This window comes from Cynara cardunculus (genome assembly GCF_001531365.2).
Source record: "Cynara cardunculus var. scolymus isolate 2C chromosome LG 13, CcrdV1, whole genome shotgun sequence".
Classification (NCBI taxonomy): Eukaryota; Viridiplantae; Streptophyta; class Magnoliopsida; order Asterales; family Asteraceae; genus Cynara; species Cynara cardunculus.
This window is the reverse complement of record NC_037540.1, coordinates 37,701,805-37,721,704: the sequence shown is the minus strand read 5'-3', so window position 1 is coordinate 37,721,704 and position 19,900 is coordinate 37,701,805. Positions and strand designations below refer to the sequence as shown.

General features: G+C 34.2%; 2 protein-coding genes and 1 non-coding gene across 4 annotated transcripts; 2 read left to right on the top strand and 1 right to left on the bottom strand.

Annotated features, from left to right (window-relative positions):
- The first annotated feature begins 5,769 nt into the window (after positions 1-5,769).
- On the top strand, positions 5,770-12,474 carry LOC112526102 (callose synthase 12-like). Of its 2 annotated transcripts, none has more exons than XM_025136490.1 (4): positions 5,770-11,100; positions 11,258-11,352; positions 11,453-11,576; positions 12,186-12,474. In XM_025136490.1, exon 1 carries the CDS (start codon positions 5,770-5,772, stop codon positions 11,092-11,094), a length of 5,325 nt encoding a protein of 1,774 aa, XP_024992258.1. In that variant the 3' UTR covers positions 11,095-11,100; positions 11,258-11,352; positions 11,453-11,576; positions 12,186-12,474. The 2 variants fall into 2 exon arrangements, with proteins under 2 accessions (XP_024992258.1, XP_024992259.1); XM_025136491.1 differs by having other exon boundaries at positions 11,240-11,352.
- Positions 8,747-8,826, top strand: LOC112526190. Its single transcript, XR_003070523.1, has one exon. It is a non-coding gene; the product is annotated as a small nucleolar RNA J33 (small nucleolar RNA).
- Positions 12,475-12,630: 156 nt separating the features above from the next.
- Positions 12,631-16,036, bottom strand: LOC112525244 (putative ubiquitin-conjugating enzyme E2 38). Its single transcript, XM_025135283.1, has 6 exons — positions 15,730-16,036; positions 14,330-14,875; positions 14,153-14,216; positions 13,703-13,842; positions 13,304-13,615; positions 12,631-13,048 (listed from the first exon to the last, which is right to left on the bottom strand). The coding sequence occupies exons 1-6, from the start codon at positions 15,793-15,795 to the stop codon at positions 12,818-12,820; spliced, it is 1,359 nt and encodes a 452-aa protein (XP_024991051.1). The 5' UTR covers positions 15,796-16,036; the 3' UTR covers positions 12,631-12,817.
- Positions 16,037-19,900: the final 3,864 nt, after the last annotated feature.

The following is a 19,900-nucleotide window of genomic DNA, read 5'->3' as shown; positions in this document are numbered from 1 at the left end:
TACTCTTAATCATCATGAAACCCTAAGAAAACTCTTTAGTCTATTACTCCATCATCACCTCCAAAGTCCAATCCAACTTATTTTGATCAATATATTTGTTGTGGTTGTGTTTTATTCAAACTTTGAACAATTTGTTTGTATTTGTGGTTGTGTTTTATTCAAAAAATAAATAAATAGTCTAGTCCTTTTTTTATTTAAAATTTTAAAATTAAATGGGTCAACCCAGGTTTAACTCATTTATTTAACAGGTCGGGTTATGAAAATCGTAAACAGGTCAACTCACTGTCAACCCATTTAGGTAACAGGTTGAGTTGGATTGGGTTGAAAAATCTCAACCCATTTAATTAAATGGATTGGGTTGAATTGAGATTTTCAACCTTTTAATAAATGGGTTGAACTTGAACCCAACCCAATCTAACCCATTATCACCCCTAGTTCTACATCAATTTTCAGATTTCTACCATTTGTTAGTTTAATTTGTGTTTCAAAATAGTGATACGAGTAGCTATTTCCATGTAGGAATGGGAATTGATGGTAAATAACAACCATAAGAATTAGGGGTGCTCAAAAACCTGACAAACTCGGTCAACTCAACCCAACCCAACACGAAATAACTCAACCCAACCCAACACGAAATAACTCAACCCGAAGCAACTCGATGTCTAATCGAGTTGTAAAATTGTCAAACCGTAGGTATTGGGTTACTATTATTTGAACTCAACCCAACCCGATGAACCCGGTATCCTTTTATTTCTTGAATTTAATATGATTGTTGAATTTCTATTAATATGTACATTAGACAATTACACTATCGTGTATGCTCTTCATATACACATATTTTCAATATATTCACATCTTCATATAACTCATTCGTATATATGTTCAGTAACTGTGAACATATATGTAATAGAGAAAATTAACTGAATGTGATATACGTAAAAAGTATGGATAAGTTGTATCAAATGATTGATGATGAAAAAGAAATTATAAGTAGAGAAATAACAAATTATAGGTTAAAAACCATACGAGTTGGGTTGGGTTGCACTTTGGTTCGGATTAGGTTGGATTAAGATTTTTCAAACAACAAATATTAGATTGGATTGTTCAAATATCTTCAATCCAATCAACTCAACTCATGAACACTTCTAATAAGAATCAAAAAATTTACTCAAAGAACTTTTTTTTAATGATTTTACTCAAAATTTTATATCTTACTTTTAAAATAGGTTTTGAGCAAAAAGGGGCGGGAAATAGAGCGGACCAATTCGTTACTTTTTGAGAAACAAAGGGACCAAAGTTGGATATTCGGCAAATATTTTCTACTTTTGCTGGAAAATGATATTATTAAAAATAAAATTAATAAAAAACGGCTTCTTTTTACCAATCCATTTGAAAATATGAAAAAGACCTTTCCACTTTTGCTTTGTCTTTTTCTTTTTTTAATACAAAAACATTTATTATCGAATACGGAAGGCAAGAAAATAAAAGAAAAAAATTATGTATTTTAAATAACAAATTTTATAGAATGCATAAAATGTCTAAGTGTTTTAATATAATATTTAGTTGAACATAAATTTATATGACTGAATTATAAAATGTCATATTTAAAAGCGTTACAATAGGTTTATATCACAATTTTAAACGTTTTAACAAGTTGTTTATTACACTTTTAAAATAAAGTATTATATTAGTTATTATTAGACACATTTGAGAAGTATTCTATCAACCCATCTTTTTATATGATATTTTTTCAAACAATGTGGTATAAAATAGCTAATATAACACTTTATTTTAAAGACGTCATAAAAACTTGTTAAAACATTAAAAACAATGTTTTATAAAGTTTTTTTTATTAACCTGGATATCCAACCCGCTATGCGAGCCGACTAATCTTAGGACAACCACCTGCTTTGCAGATAGCCCGGAGTCACCGCATTTGAACCTTCGTGGCCACAAGGGGATTTTTATTTCCCATTGAATTTGAACATGAGACCTCCTGGTATTTTTGACTTTTGGAGTCAAATTCAAACCAATCAGGCACCATCCTTGTGGTTAATGTTTTATAAAGTTATCGTAACAGTTTTAGATTTGATATTTTTTATTTTGGTTTTATCAACTGAAGTTCTATAAAATATTTTATTAGAATGTTTAGACATTTAAAACATCGTATAAAACTATTTTTATTAGTGATTTATATAATATTAATAATATTTTATATTATTCTTCCTCCTTAATATAAGTGCAATCGTGTTGTTTTTGAAGTGTGGATGATGACTTAATAATTAAGGAACCAAGAATACGTTCTTTTCAAGCTTTCTTATATGTTAACCGGATAAATGGTAATAAAAGTTAATATATCATAGATTTAAATTCAAGGAGCAATAAAAATCTTTTTGTGATCACGAATGTTCAAATGCGATGACTCCAGGCTATCTGCAAAGCAGATGGTCGTTCTGGGATTAGTCGGCTCGCATAGCGGGTTGCATATCTAGATTAATAAAAAAAAAGTTAATATATCTATATTATATTATAAATTATTTGACAAAAAAATTTAAAAACATTTTTTTTACATGAAATATTGTGTATTGATACATATTACTTAAGATTCAATATTACAAATAAATAACGCATAAATACAACTTATTAAAGTTTCATGTTTGAATTTGTGTAACTAATTACAGATAAACATAATTAAATACAAAATAAAATATTTCATTTTAAATATAAAAAATCTAAAATATAATTAGAATAATCATTGTGTTCTAATAGAATACTTAATTATTATCTTTATAAAAAAGTTATATCATAAAATAAAAAATAAATTACTTCATTATTAAACAAAAATTATATTATAATAAAAAAATTGAGTTAAGAAAATTACACAAAAAAACAAGAACTTTAAAATAGTTAATTTGATACTAATTGATATTTTTTTTTCAAAACTTTTTATGATATTTTCAAGTTTATATTTTATCAAAAAATAAAATATTGTCGTTTTCACAAAACCACATAAAACCGTATTATAACAATGATATGAGACTTTTATAGAACGAAACATTAAAAAAGAGATATACCTCGCTGCATTGCACAAATATTCTTCTAGTTTGTTTAATTCTTATTTTAGATAATATACTCTTAAAAAAATTATTTTAATGCTTAATATTTGTCATCTTAAACATTAAATACTTTGGTAAAAAGTTTAACCATTACTCGGTTATTATATTGATGTGACAAATGATTTTACGTACACGTTATTGTTATTTGATGAATGACATGGATTTTTTTTCTTAAAAATAAACACAAAATATTTATTTATTTTTAAGTAGAGTTTTAGATTTAAATTTGAAATTTGGGATCATCGATCTTCCCATCCCCGTTGTTGAACTGAAATTTGCTATTTTTGATAATTGTATGTATCACGATTAACTTCTATACGTTAATTAGTAATCTGACGTCTAAAGTTTTTAGAATGGTTTAAAGTTTAATTCGGTAAAGTGTTGATATTTAGAAAAAAAAGAAATTCAATCATTTTTCATAGTAAGTGGTTTTTAGGATAACGATAATAATAACATATTTTAGTGGTCGTTTATCAAACACTTATCTGATAATCGTTTATTGGTAAAATTTAATATTATCACATACTTAACGAGTAAGATTTTAATTCATCAGAACGGCTTCATATGCAACAATTTACCTAATCAACTCTAAACATGGTAAGAATCAATCATCTTAATCATTTACCGAGTAAGACTCTCTATCATTGCCTTCATTTTTACCAAATAAAATTATTGATCTTTACCATATTCATCCGATAAGATAATGTGACTTGATAAACACTTAGGGGTTGTTGAATGATTTAGTATAAAATGATTAAGTTGTCAGAATAATTAAGAGACTATCATGATATAATGTAAAAATGGAATATAATTGTTTGGTAATTGCTTGCAATTAATTAGGGTGCTGAATTGTTTAATAGAGACTCATGACACAAAATCATTCATAGAGTTTTAGAACTATTAAGAGACATATTTTTTTTTGCCAAATAAGATTTACCTCTTAACAATTCAGATGATCCTTATTAATGAAACTATTAAGAGGTAAACAAACAACCCCTTTATTTGTATAAAATATTTGACAAATGATCTCTTATGCGATTAAAACATTTAACCGGAAAAAAAAAAATTTGAAAATGTATTTTTAAAGTAGAGAATATAATTATTTAAATTTAGAGAATATTTTTAATAGTTATTTGAGGTTAAAGAAGTAATTTTCTTTAACTTCCTTTTTGAAGTGTATGCCGGATGGGCATAGAAATGACCAACGCATGTCACATGGGTAGTGCCAGGTGAAGACGTCTATTTAATATAATACCCTTGCATATTCAAAATCGATGAAAATATTGCTACGCGCTCACGCGCCCACCACTGCCACCTTCTTCTTCTTCTCTTCTTCCCTTCTTTTCTTCCTCCTATAATTATATTCTCTTGCACGTTACGTTATACCATCTCTAACTTATGCAGTAAGAAAATCAAAAATATTAAGAGATTATTTTGTATTTGTTAAATGGTTTAACATAAAATGATTAAGATTCTCTTATGATATAATGTAAAATAAAATATAATTTTTTGATGATTATACAAATGAAATTAGAATACTGAATGATTAAGAAAAACTCAAGATACAAAATCATTCAAAAAAATTTAAAACCATCAAAAGAATCTAATGAACCCTTTAACATAAAAAACTCAACTCCAACCTTATTCTAATCACGTTAAAATAATATATTTAATCTATTGTTAAGTTATTTTTAATAACAAAATTATAATCTATGAATATATGTTATAATAGAAGGGTACTTGCACAATTCAATGGGATAAATCTCGATTTTAAAATTTTGATTTTATTCTGTCTCCGTTGATGTTATAATATGATTATATGCGATATAGAAAAAACGATAATGTTTTTATTTTTTGAATAAAATATAAATTTAAAAGTTTCATAAAATTTTTAAAAAAAAATACATCAATTTTAGTATCAAATTAAATATTTAAAAATTCTTGTTTTCTTTATGTAATTTCTTTATAATTTTATTTAGATTTAATAATGAAGTCGTTTATTTTTGGTTTAATAATATAATTTTTTTTATAAAGATAACAATTAGTATTTTTTTTTTGAATTCAATGATTATTCTAAATATATTTTAGATTTTTTATATTTAAAATGAGATACCTATTCCGGATTTGATTATGTTTTTTTATACAGTTAGTTACATGAATTTAAACACCGAGCTTCAATAAGTTGTACATATGCAAAATGTATTGTTAATCTTGAATTTAAAGTAATATACATCAATAAACAGTATTTAATGCATAAAAAATGATTTTTAAGAGTTTTTGTTAAATGTTTTTTTGATATAGTATAAACAATAATTAATTTAGACTTGTTAAAATAAAAACAACAATTTTTTATTTAGTAAATTTATTTAATAAAAAGTTGTTAAAAGAAAAAACAAATTTATAGTATGGTTTTTTAATATATAACATATATTAATAACAATTTAAATAACTAACATCAAAAACTAAAACAAAACTGAATTATATTTAAAAATAACTCACAATTATAATTTAAATAATAATATTTATATTAATTTGTGGTGGGACTCCATGATTTCCCTGTGAAATTTGGCTATTAAGCGTTACAACCCTCCGAAATCTCTCTCCCTCTAAAATTTCTCAAAATCAGATATTTGTAAAGTTTGTGTAGATCCATATGACCACCCGGCAGCGTCCTCCGCCGTCAGCACCGTCGCGTCGTCCACCGGAACCCGACCCATCTGATAAATCCATTTACAACATCATCCCAATTAATAACCTTCTAGCTGACCACCCATCTCTTAGTTATCCCGAAGTACGCGCCGCCACAGCCGCTCTACGCGCCGTTGGTGACCTCCGTAAACCACCCTTTGTTCCATGGCAGCAACACTACGACCTTATGGACTGGCTCGGTGCCTTCTTCGGTTTCCAAGACGCCAATGTCTCAAACCAACGCGAACACCTAGTCCTCCATCTCTCCAACGCCCAGATGCGACTCGAGCCACCGCCGGACAACGTCGACACCCTCGATCCCTCCGTCCTCCGCCATTTCCGACGTAAACTCCTCAGCAACTACACACACTGGTGCTCCTTCCTCGGCCGTAAATCCAACATCTGGATCTCCGACTCACGCCGCGGATTCTCCGCCACCGACCACCGTCGAGAGCTCCTCTACGTGGCTCTTTATCTACTTATCTGGGGTGAGTCCGCCAATCTACGATTTATACCTGAATGTATTTGTTACATATTTCATCATATGGCTATGGAATTGAATAGAATACTAGAAGATTACATCGATGAGAACACAGGTAGACCTGCGTTACCCTCCATATCTGGAGAAAATGCATTTCTAAATCGTATTGTTACACCCATTTATGAGACTGTTAAGGCCGAGGTAGAAAACAGTAGAAATGGGACTGCACCCCATTCGGATTGGCGAAATTATGATGACATTAACGAGTATTTTTGGAGCAGAAGGTGTTTCGATAAATTGAAATGGCCAATTGATATTGGGAGCAACTTTTTCGTGACAACCAGTAGAGGGAAAAGGGTTGGGAAGACGGGTTTTGTGGAGCAGAGATCGTTCTTAAACTTGTTTAGAAGCTTCGATAAGCTCTGGATTATGTTAATTCTGTTTCTACAGGCTGCAATTATAGTTGCTTGGAAAGAAAGAACATATTATCCATGGGAGGCATTAGGGGATAAAAATGTTCAAGTTAGGGTTTTAACTGTTTTCATAACATGGAGTGTATTACGATTCGTAAAATCTCTTCTCGATGCTGGAATGCAATATAAATTAGTTTCTAGAGAGACTTTATGGCTTGGTGTGAGAATGGTGTTGAAGGCTGTCATTTCTGCCGTTTGGATCATTGTTTTCGTGGTGTTTTATGTTCGGATCTGGACTCAGAAGAACAACGATCAGCGGTGGTCTGCTGCTGCCAATCGGAAAGTGGTGACTTTTCTTGAGGTTTCTTTGGTGTTCATGATCCCTGAGCTTTTAGCATTAGCCCTTTTCATTCTGCCATGGGTTCGCAACTTCCTTGAAAACACTAACTGGCGGATCTTTTACTTGGTAACATGGTGGTTTCAGAGCCGAAGTTTTGTGGGTCGTGGACTCCGGGAAGGTCTGGTGGATAACATAAAGTATTCGCTCTTTTGGATCGTGGTTCTCTCCACGAAATTTTGTTTCAGTTACTTCTTGCAGATAAAACCGATGATTCAACCCACTAAAGATTTCTTGGATCTTAATGATGTGACTTACGAATGGCATCAATTTTTTGGTAACAGCAACAGATTTGCAGTCGGGCTTCTTTGGTTACCTGTTGTCTTGATTTATTTGATGGATTTGCAGATTTGGTACTCCATTTACTCTTCCATCGTGGGTATGGGAGTCGGGTTGTTTAACCATTTGGGTGAGATCCGAAATATGCAACAATTGAGGTTAAGATTTCAGTTTTTTGCTAGTGCGATGCAGTTTAATCTCATGCCCGAAGAACAGCTATTGAATACAAGAGGGACTCTTCAGAGTAAATTGAAAGATGGTGTTCATCGGTTGAAGCTGAGATATGGGTTTGGGAGACCGTTCAAGAAGCTTGAGTCGAACCAAGTGGAGGCCCACAAATTCGCGTTGGTGTGGAACGAGATTATTTTGACATTTAGAGAAGAAGATATAATTAGTGATCATGAAGTCGAGTTACTCGAATTGCCACAGAATACATGGAACGTTAGAGTTGTACGATGGCCGTGTTTGCTATTGTGTAACGAGTTACTTCTTGCTTTGAGCCAAGCGAAAGATTTGGTCGATGCTCCTGATAAGTGGCTTTGGTACAAAATGGCGAAAAACGAGTATAGACGTTGTGCGGTTATCGAGACTTACGATAGCGTCAAGCACTTGCTGCTCACAATCGTAAAGTTCAACACGCCTGAACACTCGATCATCTCGACTTTATTTCAAGAAATCGATAACTCAATCAACATTGAAAAGTTCACGAAGACGTTTAACACGGTTACGCTTCCCAAGATCCACGCGAAACTGATCATTCTTGTCGATCTTTTGATAAAACCGAACCAAGATGTCAACAAAGTGGTGAATACTCTACAGGCATTATATGAGGTTGTTATTCGGGATTTCTTTAAAGATAAGCGGAACATGGATCAGCTGAAAGAAGACGGTTTGGCTCCTCACCGGCCACTTCCGGGTGCTGGCCTTCTTTTCGAGAACGCCATTGAGTTGCCGGATTCCGGTAACGACAACTTCTATCGGCAGGCTCGGCGGCTGCACACCATCCTTACATCACGAGATGCGATGAACAATGTTCCCGTGAATCTTGAGGCTCGACGCCGGATTGCATTTTTTAGCAATTCGTTGTTTATGAACATGCCACATGCTCCCCAAGTCGAAAAGATGATGGCTTTTAGTGTTTTGACACCTTACTACAATGAAGAAGTAGTGTACAACAAAGAACAACTTAGAACCGAGAACGAAGATGGTGTTTCGACTCTTTATTATTTGCAGACCATCTATGCGGATGAATGGAAAAACTTCTTGCAGCGAATGAAACGTGAAGGGATGAAATCAGAAGGCGAATTATGGACGGTCAAACTCCGGGAGCTTCGGCTTTGGGCATCATATAGAGGTCAAACGCTGGCTCGAACGGTGAGGGGAATGATGTATTACTATCGGGCACTAAAGATGCTCGCTTTTCTCGATTCCGCTTCCGAGATCGACATTCGGGAAGGAGCACGGGAACTCATGTCGATGAAACGTGGCGGTGATTCACAGAACGAAGCGAAATCATCGGCAAGGGGCATAAGTCGAGCGGATAGTACGGTTAGCACTTTGTTCAAAGGTCATGAATACGGAACGGCTTTGATGAAATACACATATGTAGTTGCATGTCAGATATATGGGACTCAAAAGGCGAAAAAGGATCCACATGCAGAAGAGATTTTGTATTTGATGAAAAACAACGAAGCTCTTCGTGTTGCGTATGTTGATGAGGTGCCGGTACGGGACGGAACAGAGTATTATTCTGTTCTCGTGAAGTACGATCAGGATTTGGAAAGAGAAGTCGAGATTTATCGGGTGAAGTTGCCGGGTCCCTTGAAGCTCGGGGAGGGAAAACCTGAGAACCAGAATCATGCCATCATTTTCACTCGAGGAGATGCGGTTCAGACCATTGACATGAATCAAGACAACTATTTTGAGGAGGCACTCAAAATTCGGAACTTGCTTGAGGAATACCGGTCCTATTATGGTCTTCGTAAGCCGACCATTTTAGGAGTCCGGGAAAACATCTTTACGGGCTCGGTTTCTTCGCTTGCTTGGTTCATGTCGGCTCAAGAAACGAGCTTCGTGACATTGGGTCAACGTGTTTTAGCAAACCCTTTGAAAATCCGGTTGCATTATGGCCATCCGGATGTGTTTGACCGGTTCTGGTTCTTAACTCGTGGTGGGATTAGTAAAGCTTCTAGATTAATCAACTTAAGTGAAGACATTTTTGCAGGATTTAATTGCACATTACGAGGCGGAAACGTCACTCATCATGAATACATACAAGTAGGGAAAGGAAGGGATGTTGGGTTAAACCAAGTATCAATGTTCGAAGCAAAAGTTGCAAGCGGAAACGGGGAGCAAGTTCTTAGTCGAGATGTGTATCGATTGGGTCATAGACTCGATTTTTTCAGAATGCTTTCGTTTTACTTCACAACCGTTGGATTCTTTTTCAACACGTTGATGATTGCTTTGACCGTTTACGCGTTTTTGTGGGGCCGGTTGTATCTTGCGCTAAGTGGGATTGAGAGTTCCGTGGCGAATAATGTAAACACAAACCGAGCACTCGGGACGATCTTAAACCAGCAGTTCATCGTCCAACTTGGTCTTTTTACAGCTTTACCCATGATTGTCGAAAACTCTCTTGAACTCGGGTTTCTTGCAGCCATTTGGGATTTCATCACAATGCAGCTACAACTTTCGTCGGTTTTCTTTACCTTCTCTTTGGGCACTCGTGCTCATTATTTTGGTCGAACCATTCTTCACGGCGGAGCAAAATATCGGGCAACCGGGCGTGGTTTTGTTGTGCAACACAAGACTTTTGCAGATAATTATCGACTCTATGCTCGTAGCCATTTTGTGAAGGCGATTGAGCTCGGGCTGATACTCACGGTTTATGCTGGCTACAGCCCTGTTGCTAAAGGAACGTTTACGTATATTGCCTTGACTATCTCGAGTTGGTTTCTGGTGTTTTCGTGGATCATGGCACCATTCATATTCAATCCTTCTGGATTCGATTGGCTGAAAACGGTCTACGATTTTGATGATTTCATGAACTGGATATGGTTTCGAGGAGGTGTGTTTGCAAAATCCGAACAGAGCTGGGAAACATGGTGGTATGAAGAACAGGATCATCTGAGGACGACCGGCATTTGGGGGAAGTTGTTCGAGATCATCTTGGATTTACGGTTCTTCTTTTTCCAGTATGGGATCGTATACCAATTGGGTATTGCTGCAAATAGCAAAAGTATTGCCGTCTACTTACTATCTTGGATCTATGTGGCGGTGGCTCTTGGAATTTATTCGATTATAGCATATGCCCGCGATAGATATGCTGCTAAAGAACACATCTACTATCGGCTGGTTCAGTTTCTTGTTATCATTCTTGGATCGCTTATAATCGTCGCGCTGATAGAGTTCACACATTTCAAGTTTCTTGATCTGTTCACGAGTCTGTTGGCATTCATTCCAACCGGTTGGGGTTTCCTTTTGATTGCGCAAGTATTCCGGCCGGTTTTGCAGAAAACTTGGATATGGGGGACAGTTGTTTCTGTGGCTCGTACGTATGATATAATGTTTGGAGTGATTATCTTGACTCCAGTGGCGTTTTTGTCGTGGATGCCTGGTTTTCAGTCGATGCAAACGAGAATCTTGTTTAATGATGCATTTAGTCGGGGATTGCAGATATTCCAGATCATTGCCGGAAAAAAATCTAAAGCCGAATTGTGATTTGAGGTAAAGTTTTCACTTTTTTCTTCAGCCTTGTCTTATTTCTTTATGCTATGCTTTGATTATTTGTATATTACTATCACATGATTTTGTATCAATAGCTTGCCAAACAAAAGGGTTCTTAAGGGGAATAACCTTCAGGCAGATTTTCTTCTAAATGCAGGAACTTTGGACAAATTTTGAGGCATTGTTGTTTTTTCTGTTGGGCAAAGACTCGGGTCGGTTCTTGCACCTGTGGTGGTGGTCTAAATAGTTCATGTGGGTGTCAAAGATTCAGACTCTTTTCTTATTTCATTTGTTCTCATCAATACCGGTAAGTAATTGAAGTTGATCATGTTTGGATTTTTGGTATTTGCAGGTATGATGGTAGATAAAGCAGATGTCTTGTTAGACTTTGTAGTGCGCATGTATAGTAGCCAAGGTTCGTAGATGTTCCGTTTCAGTTTCTTGGATGAGGAAGGAGACTCGTTTATGATGCACAGGTGTGCTTCTATCTGTTCTTGCTATTACGATCATTTCCACTTTAATACTTCTTCGGTTTGTAATTAGCTATCCAAAAGTTACCGTATCTGCCCTTCCTGTCTCAAAGTTCTTTATCATAGTCTTCCTCTTATTTTATATTTTTTCTCAGAAATTTTTGGGCTATCGTTCTTTCTTTCGCACACTATTATTTGGGGTAGAGTTTAGGTCTGCATACATCTTACCTTTCGGATGGTTGGTTTGGTTTGGTTTATATCTTAATTTTTATTAAGCTCATATGGGTAGTTTTATTTTTCTGATACATAGACACAAAATGCAGCCTCATGGGCCGAGTCCAAAATGCGGAGCAATGTTGGTGGCCCTTGTTTTTTTGATACACATAGATACGACATGTCTTCTAGAAACAGTTCGTTCGACTCTTTTGGGTCTGTATATATTTTACCCCTCTGACCTGACGTTGCTTCCAAACGAGACATTGTGTGTTTAGTTTGGTTATATGACATGTTTTCAGGGGTATTTGTGTAATTTGGTTCTATGATAGGATTGCATTTTTTGCTTGATACAACACTTATCAAGGGATGTTTGGGTAATGGTTGCAACATATTTTGCAGGTTTTGAGTTGGAGATTGAGGAAGAGAGTAGTAGTAGATTGTAGATGATAATGTAGAGGTACCTGATTGATTGCTTTCTTTTGTGGATTCAGCAAATATATTTCTTGTTTTCTTTTTATCTTGAAACAACCTCTCTCTCTACCCCTACATCCTCATCCTACCCTCCGAGACGCTATTCATGTCATGTGTAGGATATTATATAATATATTGGGTTTGTTTGGTTGGTTTTCTCAATTTTGCAATGTTGGCGTATGCAGTCATCGTTTGTTGTAATATAACACCAGTTTCTTGATATCATCCAATCATTTACGTTTGCCAAATTTGACGTTGGATTTTACTTCTTTTAAGCTATTTCTTCTAGTTATAAAATCATTATCAATGAAGTACGACTGTAAACATCACCTTCAACCTACTTGGATACGGAGGATAGAACTCGATTGCAACACAACCAACAACAACAACGGTAACTCCATGAAACTGTTAAAACAGTTGTTCACATTCACATGTGAATATTGTTCACGTTCTCTAAAATATTTACTATTCCCCACGTCCAGATTACTAGGGAGTTACTGTTTCTTATCTTACAATTTAAACCACTACTTTTCACAAAAGTTGTGGGGTTGGGGGAGCCATCAGCTTCCAACACGAAACTGATCACAGTTAGTTGCACCACATTTACTCAAGCTTGAAACCAGACCATTAACCATTCTACCCACGTCTGCCTTGAACGTCTTTGACCCATCTTTCTTCTCACCTCCATTGACCATCAAACCTACTTCAAAACCCTCCATGTAAGCTCGGCACGCTGACAAAATTGCATGCGCACGGCTACGGAAATGTCCAACAACAAGATCCTCAAAGTGCTGCAATAAACATCATCACCTTACTTCAATCATCATGTTCAAACTAAATATATCTTTCTGATGAACAAATTTGGTACCAATTCGAATGGGATGCACAAGATGACAACATAAATAGGCCTAGTATGTGGGTGGAGTAAGATGTATACAAACATAGGCTTTATCCCAAAAAGTAGAGCTGAAAACCTCCAAATCCAATGTGAAAGAAATAAAGGCATATGTGAAAATATTGACAAACTATTTAAGAGTAAGGAATACCTTTGGGGGTCTCCCAAGTGTATACATCATTGTTTTCAAGGATAAAATGAAAGTGCGTTCATTATATATCTTGGATTTCTTCTCTCCCACAGCTCCAGGATACATATCATCATGCCCAGGCTCATTGAAAAACGGCTTATCGTTCAAAATCAGTGCCTGTATTGACAACAGGACTTGAAGCATGGTTGATCTATTTGGCACCCAATTCTCGTTTCCTATACCAGCCCAAGTATTGAGAAGGCTAAGGCAGACTTTTCCAGATTCATATAAGTTGGGGTTTAGCCGAAGGCCACGAGAGTAATAATAAACCATCTGAAACCCCCAAATCAAGCCAAAAGTCAAGAGTACGGTTTTATTAATATCGTAAATGAAAACAAACAAGTATAGATGGACATATACTGGGGGGCTGTCTGGGTAGGTTGGAGGAAGGTGCATATCAAAGACAAAAAGGCCATCATGATACGGAGTGCCTGCTGCTCCTACAACCACAGCTCTCAAAAGATCCATTCTTGTTTCATATGCCCTCACAAAGATGGTATCTGTAGTAACACAAAGTGAGGAACTGTTATACAATGAGAAGTACTATAATAGAAACAAAGGTCAAGTTGGTTCTATTTTCATGTATTTTTCCCTTTAAATATTCTACTAATAAGAGCATTCACGGTGGTTGGTTCTTGTTGCCAAGCTTTCGGGCCACATGGTGTTGTGAAAAAGCCAATGATAAAGAAAACCCGTTTTTGCTTGTGCGGTCACAAGCCAAGTTTTTTACGTGGGTCCCATCTTTTTTTAGCGAAGTTAAAAAGCTCCATCATTGTGGATACTCGAAATTTATAGTTCAGTTGTACTCGCCTGGTAAGTTGTTCTCTAGTATTTTCCACTCATCCTGAATTTTCTTTGTCCAGGTCTTTGGAGGCTACCACCAAAAAAAAAACATTTTAAATAAATGTAGCAACAAGGAAAGAAATCAAGTGTAAATTGTAATGGGTAACATTTAAAAAACGACCATTCAATGTTTACAGAAGTTACCCGTTGGCCTTGAAAACCAGCATCATTGAAATGATGATCAGCAAAATCATCAACAATATCAAATAGTTTGAAGTGATCAAACTTCATCTTCACCTCTTCTTCAGTTACATCTTCCTTTTCTGATGCAGAACTTGACATTATGTTTGGAAGGACCGACAAACTGCTAGAAGCAATGTCTTTACTTTTGCTAAAGGGTATATTCGGTATTTCATGATCGTGGGTTTCTACAGAGAGGGTTATAGGATCCATCAGGGATGAATTGCTCAGGCCAACAGTGGTACTTGTGGACGATGGAAGGTCGTTCAACCACGAAAAAGATGCTTCCACACCAGGGGGCAAATCAACATTATCAAATTGGGCTTGCATGCTCAAATAATGGGCTTCATCATCTTCTTTGAAATTCTCAAACATATAATCATCATCATCATCAAAATCAAAGGCATCATCAACCATGTCATCATCATCATCATTGCCATCACCATGGTTTGACATATCTGAGTCTAGAGATCCAGATGTGATAGCTTCACTAATAGGCTTCATAACATCCTGAGAGGATAAAACAGTATCATCTTGCAAAGTAGCATGATTGATTCACTTAATGGAAACAATTTACTAAATAAACAGTTAATGATCCATTACTGCATCTTAAATATTAGTAATAACACATTGATCAAGTACACAATTCAAGGAACGTGCTTGACTATTGATCAAAAGCCTTCAACACCCTTCAATAATGATAAAATAGGAGAATACAACATTCATCCGTTCTTGGTAATGACAACGGTGGTCAAACAAGAAATTCAAAGTTTAAAAGTTGTCATATAAAGAAAATGTTGCAACTATAATGAGACATCCCAAAATGCAACGTTGTTATCATGTAACATTGGTCAAGGATCCTTAGGGCTATATGCCTATATGCAACAAGAAGAATCCATGGATTTTTACAAAACCTATTTATCAGCTTGTGGTAGCATCAGCTTGAATATGGAATTAGCTTTCATTCGAAAAAGTAGTAGTGGATCTGAAAGCAAATAAACATGAATCAAAGGTTTGATAACTCCATTTTAAACAACAAAATATAACCTCTGTTTTCTATAACCATCTATACAGTTTGCTTACAAATGAGCAGTAGTAATACGAACACACTATTGAAATTTGCAAAAGCATCAAATTAAGGCCCACATGAACATATATTTATATCATTTTCATAATTTGATCCAATTGTCCCTCGTTTGCTATAGTTTACTGTAACCGAAAGATAGCGATCGGACACCACATAAAAAATGATCAAAGAATCATACAACAAATAGACGACAATCGAAGAAACACATAACGATTTAACATGCATTAATTAAGCGAAAAAGGAATTAAATTATAAAATCACTCATCAGTAGCGATACCTTGTCGTGTTTAACCTTGTTTCCGATTGAACCCTCAGACTCCAGCATGTTGATTTCAACTTCCATGGCGGATTGGCGGCACTCAGTTGATCAAATCAGAACAAATATAAACCCTAAAAACTTGTGAACACAAAACGAAAAGGGAACTTGAAGATGAATTGAACTCGATCAATTCAAAATCGGAAGGAGAGAGAATCCAGTTGGATCATAGTCACGAAGCTACAGTCTAAAGAGAGAAAGCAACGGCGCGAGTGTGTAGGTAGTGTGGAGGGATTGGTTCTCCTATTCCCGCCTTAGTAGACATCGTCGCTAACTTACGCAGGAAGCCAATGATACTACTTTTTTTTATATATATATATTTTTTAAAATAAACAAATTTTTATTAGATTATAAAGAAAAAAACACAATATAATATTTGAGAGCTCACCAGACTTTACGTTGTGTTCTCAAAATATTTTTTACAAACGAAAGGAAATGAAAGAAAAGTAAAAAAACTGGTGTTCTAACCATAAAGGTGATGTCTGATTGGTGTGAGCTTGATTTCAGAGGTTAAAAGTACCAAGAGGTCTCAGGTTTAAATTCAAGGAGGAATAAAAATCCCCTTGTGGCTACGGATGTTCAAATGCGATGACTCCGGGTTATCTGCAAAGCAGGTGGTTGTCCTGGGATTAATCGGCTCGCATAGCTGGATCAGAATCCAATCTTCGATAAACTTCATAAATATTAATTAAAACAATATAATTTTAGTTAAAAAATATTAAACTTTCAAAGGATTTTTACAAAAAAAAATCATTAAATATATAAAATAACAATTTAAGAAAAATTAAAAAGCTTTCAGAAACGGTGGATTTCGGGGAAATTGCACAAGAATTTCAAAGACGGTGGTTTGAGTCTAAAATTTGGGAAATTTGGGGAAGTTTCAATTTAGTAAATAAACACATTAAACTTTTATGATTATTTATTTAATTTAATTTATTTTTTATTATATTAATATACATAATCATAAATTAATTAAAATATAAAAAAAAATATGTTTCTTTTTTTATAAATTACATAATTATAATCATCTCATCAATATTTTTGTAATGAGTTTAATATAAAATATTTTTTAATTTAATCTTATATTATTAAATATTATAAAATTTAGGTATTATTTTAGTAATTACATTTTATATTTTTATAATTACAGATCAAATAAATAAACATAAAGGTAGAAAATATGAGTTTTAAAAATAATTCGTAGTATTTAATACTATAAGATTAAATCCAAAAATATTTAATATTGAATTCATTTTGAACGTATTGACGAGACGATTATAATGACGTAATTTGTAAAAAAAGAAGTGTATCTTTTTATGTGTTTTAATTAATATACGATTATGTATGTTAATATAATAAAAATGTAAAATAAAAAATGAAAAAGTAAAAGATACAAAATAAATTAAATAACTGATTAAATTGTTTTTTTTATATAATTTCCTCTAAAATTATAAAAATTTCGTAGAATTTTCCAGTGAGAAAAGATCGAAGGTGTGTTATTTCTGGTCAACAAAGTCTTTTCTAAGTCAAGAAAAGTTCCAAGGAAGTTTCTTCCATTTCGAATGAAAAATTCCTTCAATATTTCTTTTTAAATATTTAAGTCTTTAATATTTTTTAATAAATAAATTATTGAATTTTTTAAAAATTGGTTATCTACCTTGTTTTCATCTAATTAAGTTATTTGTGTCCGACTAAAAAGATTTAAAAAAAAAAAACATAAATCAATTTCACGTTTTCAAACCCGACGTAATTCAGACTTCTCGCCTCCAATGTCATCATTCCCCCTCCCCACGCCATCACCGTACGCTATCTATCACGCCATGCCATCGAACTTAGGGGTGTGTAAAACCTGAATGGTCCGAAATTCGTACCTGAACCAAAAATAAGGTGTTAATGATGCCTCGAAATTCGAAAATCCAAAAACTGAATTTTAGGAGATTGTAATGGTATTTTAAAAATATGATTTATTTCTAATAATTTTTAAAATATATTAAAAAAACACTTGCTTTATGAAAACACAATAGATGAATAGTCATTCGACGAAAAATCATTTATTTGAATATCTTTATTTCCTATCAGAATAAACATATAAATACAATCACTAGGATTATCTATAATATCTTATTAAGCAAATTTAGTAAACGTCTTAAAATTCTAAATGACCAAAATACCCTTTATACTTACTTTTTCATCCCCTCCTCTCCTCACATACACTCACCCCCTCACATACACTCATCCTCTCACACAACCAATTTTTTTAAAATTGTAATTTTAAGGGGGTTGATATCCCCACCCCCTTACATCACTTTTCACCCCCTCCTCCTCACACCAACCCTCACTCACACCCTCACAACTTTTCCTCACTCTCACCCTCACATACTCACCCCCCTACACAATCACATCCCCCTCACATGCATTTATAGGAGGGGGTGGAGTTAGAAAAACCCAATTTTAAATGGGGTTTTCTAACCCCACCCCCTCCTACAATTTTATACACCCCCCTATAGTAAAAGACAAAAAAAACAACTAAATGACAAAATTTAATATTTTCATTTTTAACATTTTTATATTTTAACTTTTAACCCTAACCTTTTTATATTTTAACTTTTAACCTTTTACTTTTTTAACATGTTTTATATTATTATTAATTAATTAAATATTAATAATACATATTTCAAATATAAATTAAATTTATTAATTAAAACTTTGATTTTTCATGTTAAATCAACATATTCACGAGTAAGAGTACGCTCTATATAATAATAAAATATTAATAATACATATTTCAAATATAAATTAAATTTATTAATTAAAACTTTGATTTCTCATGTTAAATCAACATATTCACGAGTAAGAGTACGCTCTATATATTCTTCATATGCATTGAATCTATGTTGATACGAGACAATCCATGTACTTGCATCTTCAAAACGGTAACATGTCCAATGGTGCGTAAGTGTGGACATTGGATATTCTCCATTTAATACCACCTTTATGTAATGGTTACCATTAACATGCACTATTGCAATTGCCACGTGTTGAGATGACGACAGAGGTTGTGTCCTAAACGATAAGTATGTCACACTGCCTGCCATATTGAGAACATGCAGTATGACATTGAACCTTGAAGCCGTTAGAATGCTCATTTCAAGCATAACAATCCAATGCGCAACTGGTGCAAAGACGCCCTGTTGGAAAAATTTAGCGCTTCGTGAATGCGTAAGCACTCATCGCCAATCACATGGGAGTAATATTGTTCATACTAAGTTAATTCAATCATTAACTCTTTGCGGATATTATCCCATTCGTCTTCATGACCACCCAGACAAGTAGATATCGCTCGAAATCCACAATTTCCATCGCCTAATACATCTTGTATTTGTATGATGTATGGATGAAATAAACTCGGGATTTGATCAAGATACGGATGTCGGGTGGTGGGTTGTCGTTGGAAATAGGAACTATGCCTCGTTGATTCTTGATGCCTCAAATCTTCAGAGTTAATAATTGATGGCACGTTAGAACAACTACGTCTACGGTATTCAATAATTCTTTTATTCAAAGCTTGACTCTTTGTAGATGGACGGCCACGAATGGTTCTATGAACCGAGGGTTCATCGAACGGTTTTGATGGCATTATTATATCCTTCAAGTAATTGCAACCATAATTGACAAAAAGTACCCCATGAGTGCGACTCGTGAATCGATGGTCTACAATGTTTCAAAATATTTTTAAAGATGTGCCATCTACAGAGTAAATGTTTAGCACCCGGAAATACCACTCTGCATGCTTTAATCAATGCCAACTCTCTGTCTGTGACTATGACAGCTGGGTAAAAGTTATCGCATATTTTGGACTTTAGACAATCTAACGCCCAAGTATAATTTGATATCTTTTCTTGATGCATGAAAACAAATGCTATGCAAAATGTCAGGTTGGTCGATGTTACACCAACTATCTCAAGAAGAGGCATGTCGTATCTGAATAATAAATTAACAAAATAATGATGTTAAAGAAAATAATAATGTTAAAAAATAATAATATTGACATTAACATAATAGACATGCATTTTAAGGTACCTATTTGTTTTATATGTGGCATCGATGACTAACACTTGTGGGAACGCACGCC